The sequence below is a fragment of the Loxodonta africana genome, chromosome 8 (assembly GCF_030014295.1).
Source record: "Loxodonta africana isolate mLoxAfr1 chromosome 8, mLoxAfr1.hap2, whole genome shotgun sequence".
Taxonomy (NCBI): Eukaryota; Metazoa; Chordata; class Mammalia; order Proboscidea; family Elephantidae; genus Loxodonta; species Loxodonta africana.
The window spans coordinates 82,970,265-82,985,090 of record NC_087349.1 but is presented as its reverse complement, the minus strand read 5'-3'; the positions used below and the strand labels follow the sequence as shown (position 1 = coordinate 82,985,090).

At 41.5% G+C, this 14,826-nt stretch overlaps 1 protein-coding gene across 1 annotated transcript in view; it reads left to right on the top strand.

Annotated features, from left to right (window-relative positions):
* The first annotated feature begins 236 nt into the window (after window positions 1-236).
* The window catches only part of RAPGEF5 (Rap guanine nucleotide exchange factor 5), a 274,113-nt gene continuing 259,523 nt past the window's right edge, over window positions 237-14,826 (top strand). Inside the window, exon 1 of the mRNA XM_064290063.1 lies at window positions 237-461. Coding sequence (XP_064146133.1) covers window positions 237-461 — 225 coding nt within the window. The remainder of the gene's footprint in view (window positions 462-14,826) is intronic.

The following is a 14,826-nucleotide window of genomic DNA, read 5'->3' as shown; positions in this document are numbered from 1 at the left end:
GTGAGCCGCGAGAGGGGGCGGGGCAGGGGCGGGGCCGGACGCACCTGGGCTGGGAAGGGGAGGCGCGCAGGGCTGAGCCTCACGGGGGACGCGGCGCGCGCCAATGGGCAGCGGCTGGCAGCGCGCCCCGCGCCCGAGCCGCAGTCGCGCCCTCTCGCTGCCTGGCTAAGCCGCGGACGGCGCGCGGAGGCGAGCGCGGCGTAGAGGAGCCCTGGCGCCGCAGCCGCCAGCAGGGCATGAGGATGGCCGTGGGTTCGGTCAAGATGCAGCCGCCGTGCGAGAGCCCGGCCCTGGCCGCGGCGGTGGCAGCAGCGGACGGCGCCCTGCGCCGTAGCCCCAGCGCCCGTGAGCGGGAGCGCGAGCAGCCGCCGGCGCCTCTGCGGCCGCGGCTGAAGGACCTGCCCGCGCTACTGCGGAGCGGACTCACGTTGCGGAGGAAGCGGAGCGCCGCCGGGGGCCGGGTGAGTGCCCGGCCCGAGTGGGATTGCGCGGCGCGCACGTGGAGCTGGCGCGGACGCTCTGCCGTCCGCGCCCACCCTTGAGGACCGCTGCGGGGGTCGCCTGGAAGCTGGGGAGGTGGCAGAAGGCGCGCTCTGCCGCCAGACTCGCTTGGATAGGGGCCTGAGGTCGTGGGAGTGACCCCTGTGAGGAACCGTTTCACCTCCCTCCCGATGCACCTGACTTAATCCCTAGGCACCTGGATTGAGGCTGCCGGACCATGGGCATCGCCAGAAGAAGGGCGGTTTGCCTCTTCTCGGAGGGGAAGCTGCAGGTGTCCGGTGCCTAACAGTCAGCCAGCCCTGCCCCGACAGAAAGCCTCAGGCCACACGAGTGGGATCTCAGTTCGCAAGGGGCGTGGGACGTGTGTGCTTGTTTGGGGGCGTCCCGTTGCAAGCCCCGGGCACCCAGGCTGGCTCTGGCTTCCACCACCGCCAAGGGGGAGACCCAGGAGTTGAAAGTTCCTGGGCGAGCTTCTAGCTCCTAGATTTGGGCATCGCCAGCATTTACTCGGTGACGCCCCCTTGAGCAGGAAGGTGCACGCTCCCAAGAACCTTAACTATTGACTTCCTGATGATGTGCTTAGGTATGATTTCCTGGTGAAGGAGTGTCCCTCATAGGTTCCAAGTGCATCTAAAGACCTGAGCAGGTCAGACATGTTTTGTATGTTAAAAGGAGCGAGAGTGGCCTGCTGACTGTCTCCTGGAATCTTTCTCAAGGCACTTAGCTGGTCCTGTCAGGGCCGTAGGCCAGGGGACTGACTTACTCAGATCTCCCTGCTCACCAGGGCTTTGGGGAACTTTTGGTGGAGTATACCCAGTTTAAAAAAAAAAAAAAAAATCCGTCACCATTAAGCAGCCTTTTTTTTTTTTTTTTTTACTGAGAAGCTGCAACAATGTAAATTTTGTGGCTGTAATTTTTAAAATGAAGTCTCGGTTGTCTGCCTTACAAAACCTCACTGGGGAGGCTTTTAGCTCTTGCAAAGATGGGTTTGTGGGAACTTGAGGGTTAGGGAGGAACACTTGATTTGCTGTGGCTTCCGTTGGAGGCGAGTGGACCAAAATTAATGTAGGTCTTTAACTTCTCTAGACTGTGTTCTTCCTTTCTTAGGCATTTTCCTTCCTATGTAGGCATGATTGTGCGTGTCACACCTCAGAACGATGTCTTGAGGATTGCTGTTGTTAGTTGCTGTTGAGGCAATTTCAACCAACGGCGATCCCATGTGTGCAGAACAGAACTGCTCCACAGGGTTTTTCTGAGGAGCCTTGGGTGGGTTGGAACCACCAACCTTTCAGCTAGTAGTCTGGTGCTTAACCGTTTGTACTACCCAGTGACTCGATTCTGAGGATTAGCTGGGGGTAATTGGACATTCTTAAATTTGATAACAAAGGGAGCATTGGAATGGCCCACAAGTAACACCTTAATGTATGGCGTACAGGGTTGCCTGCAAAGAAACCGAGGAAATGTGTCCCAGAGATGTAAGGGCTAAGTAAACACAAGCACCAGAGTTACAGACTTTGCAGGAATCTAGGGAAAAGTAGGTCAAATTGTGTTCCTATTATCCTTGACAGTTACTTTTTCATGGCACAGAATACTGAAGACAGGAGGGCAGCTAGGCAATCTGTGACAAGAATTGTCGAGGATTTCTGTATAAATAGATCTGTAGTGTTCATCTGCATAGAGACTTGTGTTTCTTGCTGCCTGAAATGCTGTTTGTGCTTTACCAATATACATATTTTATCTTTTTAATTATTCTGATTGTGGTTACCTTCTTTGATTTACTATTAACCATTCTTTGACTTACTATTGTATTCTCTTTGGGACATTCCAACGCCAAACACATTCAATAAGAGCCTTTTTTTTTTTTTTCTAAATTGGGGGAGGGTTAATTGGCAAATTCTCCGGTATTGGAAACCCATAATTTTCAACTATTTTTCCCTCTTTCTGTTTGGAATCATTTTTGTGATTTTGAGGCTTTTCCCATTAAAGGGGTTGGAAAGGGGAAGAAAGAGAAAAACAAGTCAGCTAAACTTTTTGCGGGTTGTGTTGCTCAACCCAGGTGCGTTGTAGGCTATCTCTTACCAGGCAAAATTAAGCTGATACTTGGTTAACACAACAGAGTTCCTTGGTTTAGTCACTTCTAACCATTCAAACTGCTGTCTGATTAAGATCCTTTACACCTCTTTAGGACAAATGGTGAGAGACTTAGTTTTGCTTTGTGGATGGACCCTAGCTGCCTCTTAAAAGTCAACGCTATGGCAGAGTTTGAATTCCCACCAAAACCGTTTAGTCTTTGTTTGTTTTTACTTCTTACGGCGATTATGAGAGAAAAGTATAATAAACACCCAAGCCTCAACAGCTAACAGTTTGCCAAACTTGTTTCGTTTATTTCCCTCTGCCCCACTTTTTTTGTGAGGGCTGGAGAGCAAAACCGTAAACATCATGTCATCTCATTCATAAATGTTCCAGTTTACATCTTTGATAAGGACTTTTAAAAATACATAAATTCTATTCCTTTATGACACCTAAAATATTAATAATAATTCCTTAATTTTTTTTTTATAATTACCATATTTAAATTTTCTCAAACAGGTCTTTTTACTTATGGTTTTTTGAAGCCAGGAGCTAAACAAGGTCCACACGTTGTATTTGGTTGTTAGTTTTTAAAGTATATAACAGTTCCCCCCTCCCTTTTTTTGTGCCATTGACTTGCTGGAGACAATCTGCTAGTCTAGTAGATTGTCTCACTTTCTGGGCTGACTCCTTGTTTGTGGTGGCCCCATATTTCTTGTAATCTGCTAGTTAGATCCAGAGGCTTGATTAGATTCAGCTTCAGAGGCAAGCATCCTTGTAGGTAGTGCTGTGAATTACGTATTGCTTCATATCATGAGACACAAAATGTCTGGAATTCTCTCTTTTTGATTAGTGGGCTCAGGTAGTGTCTGTTTACCTGTCTTTCACCGAATGATTTTAACATCATACATAGTTGTAATCTAGATCCATTCATTAGGGATTGTGGAATGGTGATGAGCTAATCTTGCCTTTATTAATTGGAATTCTGTCTATAAAGAACTTTCCCTTATCAAATATTTGGGTCCCTATTTTTTTTTTCTTTTAAAAAGTCAGATTGTACAGGAAATGCGGGAAAGGGCTTAATTTTTTTTCTTTTTATCAATTTTCAAGATAATGATTTGTTGCCCTAGTAACCCCCAAAGGTTTGAACCCATTGCAATGAATATTCTTTTTGATGCTTAGTTTGTTTCTCCTGTATACGGCCCCAGTAGTCTCTGATAGCTTTCTTGCTTTCTGGCACAAGATGTTCTAAACTTGTCTTGTTCATTTTCTGCTCCAGACCTGAAATCAGCCATCTTTTCCAAGGAGCAGTGATTCTTTTTATAGAATAGTCTTCATTTTTCCCAACTCTCACTTCTTAGTGGCTGCATTATTTCTACCATGTTCTTAAGCCTCCCACCTTTTTTTTTTTTTTAAGTCCTTCTCACCAGGCAGATTCTAAGACTGACATTTTCCCCTTAATCAAATAGGTGGTAACTACATTCCTCTTTCTATATATTGTCAAATGCCAGGACTGACTCGTTTGAGCATGGCTGCTGTGATCTTTTCTGCAGTGCTCTGCCACTTCATCATCTCCTTGAAGTGGTTCATTTACAGCATCCAGAATGATTCACCAATTGTGCCAAATTGACTGTTCACCGAAGTCCTCCAGTGGCTCTTGGCCTTTGGATTAGACATCAGAAGGGTGTCTGTCTTCTCTCCCCTGACCTCCTTTCTCTAACCACCCTTCACTCAGGCAGTGGCCCTCTGGCAGACACTCTTTAAAATGGAGAAACTGGGAAGAACAGCTGGTGGCTGTCTGAATGAGGTTCTCTCTCTTTCATTTAGCATCTCTTTAAAGAGGAACAAGACAACCCCTTTCCTTCTGTCCCAGAGGGAGTGCTTTAGGTGTGACTTAATACTCTCCGTCCTCAGCCAGAAATTTGACTTTGTTGACTGATAAACAGGTACTGCTCCAAGCTATACCAAACCCAGCTATACCAGTATGTCTAATTTACAGTCATTTCGTACACACATTTTACAAGCAAATCATGTAATTTTTCCTGTGTAGTTAGAAATCATCATTGATTTAATTTAATTTAAATTAAAATCAATGGTTAACATGTTATAATACTGAAGTATGTGCCTTGCATGTTCTGAGTACTTTATGTATGTCTGTTACCTCATTTAACCCTTACAATGAGCCTTTGAGTTAGATGCTATTATTCACATTCTATGGATGTGGAAACTGTAGCACAGATTATGTATGTAATTTGCCCAAGACCACATTGCTGTTAAGAGTGTAGTGGGAGAGAGGTTTGAATCCAGGCAGTCTGATTTCAGAGTCCGTGCTCTGAATGGATCTTGTTTTTCTTTGAATGCAATGAGGGCAAAGGGCCTATTTACTCTAAACTACTATAGGGCCTACTGATACTACCTTATCACTCCCAGAACAGTCAATAAATGCTGTTGTGATGCCAGACTTTTACCTTTCTTTCATTTTCAAATGCAGAGGCTTGTGATAGACCTATGGGGGAGGGGACATTGTGGTTAGAGGTGAATGATAACTAATATTTTTTAAAATTAAAAATAGCATACAGTGTGTCATAATAAAAGTTTCCCAGGCCTATCTTAATCAGGGCCAGTCCAAAAGGCTCATGAATACACCAGGCTTCCTTTTTTTTTTTCTTGCCTATTTGCTTATGGTAGCCTATCAGAAGATAAAGGCCACTAGCTTTCATGGACACTGAGAATATATGTCCCATTTACATTTCCTCCCCGGAGGTTTGTTGGCAGGCTTTTGAGCTGGTTTAGTATGTTCTGGTGTTGTGGTAGATAACTGGTGCAACTGCCTAAAAAACAAAGAAGTTGTTCTGTGCCACATTGGAGTGGTGAGAGCCATTTTATGAGGGGATGCTTCCCAGAGCAGAGATCTTGTGAAACTTTTGTGTCTTTTGGCTTCTGTATGGCAAGATAAGGCTTGCAAGTATGTTTACTATATCCTTTGTGTCATTTGGAAACTACCGTTACTGGCATCCAGAAGTATTCAAGTGAGTTATTTTAGGGGTGAAAACAGTTTGTGATGCACTTCCTGGGCTGTGGTACCCATATGTACCATGTGTGCGATATGCTTCATGGAACATGGTACTGATATGGCCCACTCTAAATAAAACTGGGAACAACTATGTGCAGCAAGCGCAATGTTTATTTAGTATTTCATGTGTATTTTTGTATATTTTTAGAAAGTTCAGTAAGATATTTTATGGCTCGAGTATAACCAGGAAGTGTGATGCACTTCCTGGGCCATGGGACCGATATGGCCTGTGTGTGTGATGTTCTTCATGGAATGTGGGACGATATGTCCCGCTTGCAGTTGGTACCCCATTTTTTCAAATAATAAAAAACTACCAACAAACAATGATTCAGCATCCATTCCATTAGTAAACAAAAATGGCATCACCAAAAAAATGTGATAATAATAATTTACCAATGAAAGGGTTAAGGAAGGCATGCGTCTTCCAAGATAGGTGAGTCAGATCAGATATGAGGGACACATGATGATCTTGTTTGAGAAACTGACTGCAGTGCCACTGATTGCTGGCAAATGACCAACTCGGACTTTGGTATTATAAAATTACAGTAACTATGGCTATAGCTGCCCCGTATGGTTTCCAAGGACTACCTGGTAGATTCGAACTGCTGACGTTTTGGTTAGTAGCCCCAGCCCTTAACCACTATGCCAGCATAAATAAGGAGCCCTGGCGGCACAGTGGCTAAGGTGCTCAGCTGCTAACCAAACGGTGGGTGGGTGGAACCCATCAGCCACTCTGTGGGAAAAAGATGCAGCAGCCTGCTTCTGTAAAGATTTACAGCCTTGGAAACCCTATGAGGCACTTTTACTCTGTCCTGTAGGGTCACTATGAGTTGGAATCAACTCCATGGCAGTGGGTTTATGGCTATAAATAAAGTTAAACTCCATTGATGTCACCGCAAAAAATATTTATTTGGGAAGAAGGAGAAGGAAAAAAAATCCTGTAGAATCATCTGTTCCATTTTAATTTCATGTGAATTCTAAAAAGGAAGCTCAATGGCAAGTTAATACTGTATTTCTTCTCCCTGTGTCCTCCCTGCATCCAGGCTTTGGTTCCGTAATTGACTTGGTGTCATCACTCTGTCCTTGGAGGAGTTTCTTTTTGAGCCTGGGTTTCTACCTCTGTCATAAGATATACAGTGGATCAGGTTTTTCTGAGAATTAAGACAGTGTATATAATGTGTTGGACACATTGGAGCTTAAATTTTCTTTCCCCGGATGCTTATTCTAGGCAAATGTATTTTCATGAACCTATTTATGGAAATCTAGGCACACAAAATATTTGGATTTATGTGCAATGTCTGATTCCGTTTTTTGGAAAAATGGTGTCCTAACATATAGTGAATATTTTAAGCTGTGTCTAAATACTGTTACCGTAACAAAGTAGTCTGAGAGAAGCGTGTCTCACACTCTTAAATTGACTTGACAGTAATTGGTAACCAGGGTAACTAAAAATAGATGGAAAAGGAGGGAGATAAATCGCTAGTGATGACTTTGAGTACTTATGATTTTTTCCCCCTCAATATTGCATAACAGCTCTTGTTAGGAATACTGATAAGGAGTCTGGAAGTAGTTTGTGAGAAGTTATGAGGTTTTATGTGAAGGTAAAATAGTTAAAATCAATTATTTAATTTTTGTTGTAGTAAATTATTATGATAAACCATTTATAGTGGATGTAGAAAAGGAGAAGCCCACAGATACTATTGTAGACACTGGCGCATCTTTATCAGATTGAAACCTCAGCAGGCTTTTTTTTTTTTTTTTTTAAATCTTTTGATATTTGTTGCTAAATTACTGTAAATACATTTTTCAGGCAGTGTGATTTTTTTAAATATGTATTTTATTTACTCTTGATGGCAATATACACAACCAAACATACATCCATTCACAATTTCTACATGAATAGTTCAGTCACATTGGTTACATGTTTCACATTGTATTTCTATTCATATTGTTTTATCACCATTAATTTAGGCTCTCTGCCCCTTAAAGTTCTCACTTGTGCTTTAGATTAAATGTTGTCAGTTTATACTCATATAGATAATTCTTTATAAGAGTGCTGTGCTTGAAGGAAACCTTCTTCATTGATTGGGCTGAACTTTAGTTTAATGGTGGCTTCATGGGATAGCTTCAGTTCAAGGTTTAAAGACAATTACCAGGCATGAGATTCAGGGGTTTCCACAGTCTCAATGGATCCAGCAAGCCTGGTTTCCATGTGAGTTTGATGTAATGTTTCATGCTTTTGCTCATTTTTTTCAGGATCCATCTTTTGGGTCCTTGATCAAAATGTTGAGTAATGGTGGTCAGACACGATTCATTTCTTCTGGTCCCATGGTAATGGAACCTCAGTAGACTTTTTAGGAAGAGGATATTAGCCTTATTTTCACATACAAGGTAACTACAGTACAGAGAGGTTAAGTAACTTTCCTGTGATCACCCAGCTAGGAAGTGGCAGAGGTAGAATGGCGCCTAGGACTGTGTCACTCCCAAGTCTGTGGCCTTTCCATAATACCATGTCATCTAAGACTTTGACATAATTATAACACAAGGTGTTTTGAAACAATGGACGCACAAAACATATTGGCTCATTTTCTTTCCATTGTCTTCAATAGTGGTTTCCAGCTTCAGTTTTTAATTACTCACAAGGAGCATTTGTCTGTTGCTTGAGCGGCTATCCATCATCTCCCAGTAGTATCAGCCATTGTACAAGAAATGGGAAGGTTTGGGATGACTCATCTCAGAAGCCATTGTTTTCTCAGAACCTTTTGATGCTCGCTAGCTCCATGTTACAAATCTACTTGGAGATTTATAAAGCAAGGTAGTTCCTTTTCTGGCCTGTGTGGAAGAACTGGAAGAAGAGGGAGAATTAGTTTGTCGTAACCCAGGATTTAAGTTTCTGATCATGACTCGCTTGATATTTAAGAAACTTCATATTAAGAAGTTGAAAGTACATATACCTGTCAAAGTAACCACACCTGTTTACAATTTAATAAAACAATAGAGAACACGCAACTGTCTTTCAATGAAATTACACTTTTGTTTATTTACATTTTAATGTGGTATGATTACCTTAAGTGTATGACTCTTATTTTTTTTTTTTTTCTCCCTCTTTGGACCCCAGGCCTTTTTAAGAATTAGAGTGTAGCATTCCAGAAAAATGCACATGCAGATCTAATTTTGCATCTTATTTCAGGGGGCTCGTGGAGGTTCTGAAGCCTGGGCCACCACAGGCCCCTGGTTAAAAAGCCCTTCTCTAACCTGCTTACTGGAGAGCAATGCCATGGTTTTATAATTCTTTTACCTTTTCTCTTCCCTTACTCTAAAAATTTAACCTGTATCAGGTACTCATTCAGTCATCAGCAAGTATTTGTTAGTTTGTTGATTTGGAAACTCTTTGCTTCTGAGTAAAGTAAATGCTTCAGTGAGCCCTGGTAGGTGGTGGAGGTGATGATGACTCTGACCAGTATTTTTATTTAAATAACATTTATCATGTGGAGGGTGTTTGAAGAACTCTAATGTGGTAGCAAAAGGCTCAGAGAGGTTAAGTACATTGCCTAAGATAACCCAGTAAATGGAGAAGCAAAAAATTTTGACCTAGGAAGTCTGACTCCAGATTTTATCTTATAACTATTCTGCTATACTGTCTCTCTCTCTGGGTAAAATAACTAGGGTATTTCCTTGATTATAGTTCCTTTTTTTTTTTTTTCTTTTTCTGTTTTAACACTTTGAAAGCAGAAGTATCTTACAGTTGATGTGATCATTTAATGGAGCGCTTAGTTTTTCACTGTAAAGCTATTTTTAAATTAATGGTGTATCTTAAAATTATCGATGTCTTAGAATTAAGGTAACATGGCAAACCATGTTTTAATTTTTAAATGTAGCTGCATGGTTTATCTAGAGAAATAAAGTAAGTCAAAGCTTTAAAATGGTGAATACAAACAAAATTCGTATCTATTTATGACTTGTGATTTAAGATTATATTAACAATTGGTATGAACACTGATGTTGCTTAGATGATTTAAGTGTCAGATGAGAATAAATTTATGATTTTTTTAGAAAACATGAGTAGTCTTTGAGTAATATTGAAGGTGAAAAAAATAAAAACTTAAATGAAATAAAAAATATATAGAATATTGTTGGTTTCCTCACAGATTTTTTTTTTTTTTTAAGAAAGTAAAATTTAGAAGTTAAGTTTTCCACATAATATTCTTATTTTCTGAAACTGAGAACATAACCCCATGAGAATGCATTTAGACTTGCCTCTGAGTCACCATAATTTGGTGAGCTGGCAGATTTTACCTTCTGGGGCGCAGTTAATCTTTTTTGTATTTTATCTGCTTTGTTCTCCAGGCATTGGCTTCTCCACTGAACGGCACTTTTCTTTCTTTTTTTTTTTTGCACTGTTTATGCTATCTGTAGAAAAAGCATAATTCAGGATTTCTGATAAGGCAAAACAAACCTTTACTAAACTTGAAAAGCCCTGAAAACAGAGCTTCTGCGCTCTAGCTGTTTGTCTTCCTGTAATTTTTTGTAACTGGTCTAGCAACTTAAACTCCAGCCCCATTGGTGGTTTTACTGTTCAATTGAAGTTGACCTTGTCAAATCATTTACTTGCAGCTGTTAGAGGTGTGCACACAAATACTTGTGATTGCCTCACACTTACGCCTTTGTTGCTGACTGTAAATTTGCTTTGCTCTCATCTGTTACTATTGAGGGACGTGAACAGCTTACCACTTCTGCTTGGTCTAACACTCTACATGTTGACTGTAATGAACAAACACTACAAATGGTTCACTTATCATATTGTGCTGTGAATTTATTTATTTTAGGCATGAAATCATCTTTTATTTAAAAAAATACATATATATGTAGAGAGGGAGATGTGTGTAGTAACTTTTAGAGATTGGGGTAAGTATGCCTATTTCAATCCATTGAGATAGAAATTGGCTGTGGCGTAGTAGGGAACACATTTTCTGAGTCTGTCACATAATGTGTGACCTGGGGTAGATTAAGTAACCTCTCTGAGTCTCTCTCTCTAAAATGGAATATCAAAGTCCTATCATGGGAAATAGCCGTGGAATAGGTCATTGGTTTTTTATTGTTCTTGTCTCACCAACGTCAGATTACTGATCTTTCTACGTTGAAATGCCAACTGCATCTACAGAACACTTTCAGGTATGTCTTGTTGGTTGCCATCAGGTCAATTCTGACGTGTCATGACCCTGTAGGACAGAGTAGAACTGCCTCGTAGAGTTTCCAAGGCTGTAAAAAAAAAAAAAAAAAAAAAATTTTTTTTTTTTTTTAATCATGCAAGCAGACTACCACATCTTTCTCCTGTGGAGTGGCTGGTGGGTTTGAACCGCTGACCCTTCTGTTAGCAGCCAAGCGCTTAGCAGCCTAGCACCTTGCCATCAGGGCTTCTAGGTATGTCTTAGGCAAATGGAAAGATGGCTCTTTAATATCTTCACATCTCTTGAGTTGAGGGTGGGAGTGGGAGGATAATGCATTGGCAAAGAGCACATTTGAAGATGCAAGAGGAATCAAGAAATCTCATATCAAAGGAGTAAAAAGAATGTACCTGTAAATCCGTTTCTAGAAGATTAAATGGTGGCTGTAAACAGAATTCTGGGAGAGGTATCAGAAAACAACTTAGTGGTAGCTACCCTTTGTGTCTGTGGGAAATCTTACCAGGTAGTCTTATCTTCTTTTGGATAAGAGGTTTGTGGCTATTTCTTGTCATCAGTGAAAGCTGTTTCTTAGTCTTATATAGCATCAGCAGTTTTTTTCCTCTACTATTTCAAGTTTCTCACAAGTCTTCAAACAGCACCTATCGAAGCATTCAAATTTTCCACTGCCAGTGGCACATCAACTCCTTAAAACAAAACAGCTGTCTAGTTGTATTCTAGTGTATTTTTTAATATCTCAAATGAAGTTAGAGCTTAAGAAAGCTGGCAAATTCAGTTCATCAGTAGTTAAGTGTTTACTCTGTCATCATTTATATAATGCTTTACATTTACAAAGTGCTTTTGCACGCCTTATTTTCCTATTCATAACTCTCAAATAAGGTATTCCTTTTAGTCTCAGAGGCAAGTTAGGGAGCTTTTCTGTATGCCGCAACCTCACCATCTGTGAAGCGAAGGTAGTGCCCATCTCATGGGTGATGAGTTAATACATGCAGTCTTCTCGGGACACAGCTGGTTACACAGAAATAGCTCAGGAAGTGTGAATTGCGGCCATCGTCATTGCCATCATCATCATCAATATAATCTTCATTATTATTGCCTGATGTTTTGGCTCTGAAGGACTTCAAGGTCAATGCCTTTGAAGAGCTGGAGGGGATATTATTGGCAATGTTGGTAGAAATTAAGGAACCTGAGGTTCAAAAATTGGTATCTTGGTGAAGGCCATAGTGAGGAAATAAAAAGTCAACAGCTCCTTAGGCTGGACTTCATTTAGTCTCAGGGTCTCTGAGAGGTTGTCTGTGGACTCTGTTCTGCCTAAGGCTGTGAAGGATGGGGTCTATAGCAGAGCTTCTCAAACTTTGGCACACACCAGAATTCCTGGAGGGCTTGTTAAAACAGAATCCAGGTCCTTAATCTTACAGATTCTGATTCAGTAACCCATGAATGAGGCCTAAGTACCTTCTATTGAGTTCCCAGGTGATGCTGCTACCACTGGTCCATGGACCACACTTAATAGCACTGATCTAAAGGGCCTGCAAGGAGCCCTGGTGGTACAGTGGTTAAGCACTAGGCTGCTAAGCACTTGGCTGCTACCAGAAAGGTCAGAGGTTCTGTCTGTAGATACAGGCTTCAGGTCTCTCAAGCCTCCAGTAAAGTTTAGTCTTTCCCAATGAGAAGGCTTTGAAGACTTGTCACTGTTACTAGTCCCTGCATTCTACGGTATCACCTGTTGGGTCCCTGAGCCTTGCCCAGAAGGATTTTCCTGAAATGACTGTTGACCGATACAGGAGCCCAAGCAAGAGCACTGCTGAAAAGAATGCCAGTGGAAGATGTAGCCTTGTGAAAAGAGCCCCATGGATGGAGTGGGCATTGGCAGGGATTAAAGCAAGGAAGCTGGCCTAGTTCCTGAAGTTTGGGTGGAGGCTAGAGGGAAAGGAATGCAAGAAAAGGGGCCTGGCATTTAAAGGGATGCTGGACTTAACCACCGAAGGTTCTGAGAGATTCCTGGGCTTCTGGCTAGAAGCTGGGACTGTTCTAGAGGTGGCCTGATTGCCATTCCTGCTTCATGCCTATGCATACACTTTGATGGCTGTGGTTCAGAGTCAGAGAAGTCATTATTGGAAGAATTTACATGCCTTCTTTACAGTTCCCTGACAATTCTTTTCCCCTGCCTTTTTCCCAGTCGCCTTTGACATGATCAGCCTGTACACAGGAGTTATAAAACCTTTATGTGGCACTTTGATCTTGCTAAATTTTGTCACGGTATATTGAACATGTTCTGAAATGCCTGCCAAAGCTACATTCACAAAGTAACAAATAGTTGAATGGAATAATTACACCTTTCCTTACTTTGCCTATGGGTTCCAGTGGTAGGCATGTCAAAGTGGTAAAAACATTTTTTGTGGCTTTGGTGCTCGGCCAGATCAACTTCTATGGTTATTTCACCATGAATCAGGACCACAACACATACTTAAACCAATTCTGTGTGTTTATCCATTGTTTTATGTTGAAATGTCATGCCCAGGTTGAAACTGTTTCACAGCTTTTATAAACAATGTGGTGGTAGTAAAGGGTGGGTACCAACATTTGAATACCTTGTCTTAATAAATGAGAAGTTTAAAGAAACAGGCCCTCGATCTCAGAATTTCCATTGCTTTAATTATTTGGAAGAAGATAAGTTCTCTATAAGGAAAAATTAACTCTGAATTTTTTTTCTTTTTCTGGGTTTTCATAAATTTGTATATAGGGAAGCATGATCAGCCACCTCTTGTTACTCCATATGGCACAGATTTAAAGCATTTGAGTCCTGTCTTTTTTTTTTTTCCTTATCTGTTTTTCCTTTTTTCTGGTCATTTAGTCAACAAGTCTTCGTTGTTGGGTACCCAGAGAAGACATGCCACTGGAAGCACAGAGGGGAGGAGCTCAAATCTGCCAGGAAGGGGAGTGAACTTTCCTAGATGAAGACTTCCAGAAGTAGGGATGCTTGAGCAAAGTGTCAGTTAGTGGGAGCTGACAAGAGGGATAGGGAATGGGGTTCTGTGATGCTGGTGGGAGAGTCCATGCCATGTTCAGGGAACAAGGAGTAGCTCAGTATGGAAGAGTGGGTGGCTGGGCTCCTGATCTTGCAGTCTCAGATCCTGGGTTAGGACTGCTCTTGCTAATCCATCTTGTTTTCTCCTCCAATCTAGAGTGAAAGTTCTCCCTCTCCTCCTAGCTGTGCCCTTTCTGTTAGGAGACTCAGGTTCGCTTTGTGTTCTTTGTACCTCCTTCCCCTGTTTGGCTCAAGAAATCTCTGATTTGCTTCTCTCCCGGTTTTTGCAGACTCATCTCCTTACTCATTCCCCTTGGAATGAGCTGTCCATCTTCAACTGGGGTTTGGTTTCCTTTGGCTTTGCCATTCCTGCTTTCTTGCTCTCTTCCTTCGCCTAGGTTTTTATGCATAAGGTTTTTCTGATGGGCTGTTTTCCCAGAACCTTTTCTCTGAATCAGCTCATCATATTGTTTGTTCTCATTACTATGCAGCAGAGTAGTTTTATTTCTTCATCATTGCACCCATCTATTAGTTTTCCTGACCCCAGCTGAGGGCCCTGTTTTATATAGAAGAGGATGCTAGATACCCTTTTCAGGAGTTTAGGGTTTAAGCCTACCTTTGCATGTTAAAGATAATCATGTTAATAAACTGATAACAAATGTTGGTGAGGCTGTGCGGAGATTGGGACCCTTATCAATTGCTGGTAGGACTGTAAAGTGGTATAACCACTATGGAAAATGATATGACACTTCTTCAAAAAACTAGAAATAGAACTACCCTGTAATCCAGCAGTCCCATTCCTAGGACTATACCCTAGAAATCTAAAAGTAGTGACATGAATAGATACATGCACACCTATGCTCAGTGCAGTTTTATTCACAGAAGCAAAAAATGGAAACAACCGAAGTACCCATCAGTGGATGAATGGATAAGCAAAATGTGGTACTTGCATACAATGGAATACTATGCAA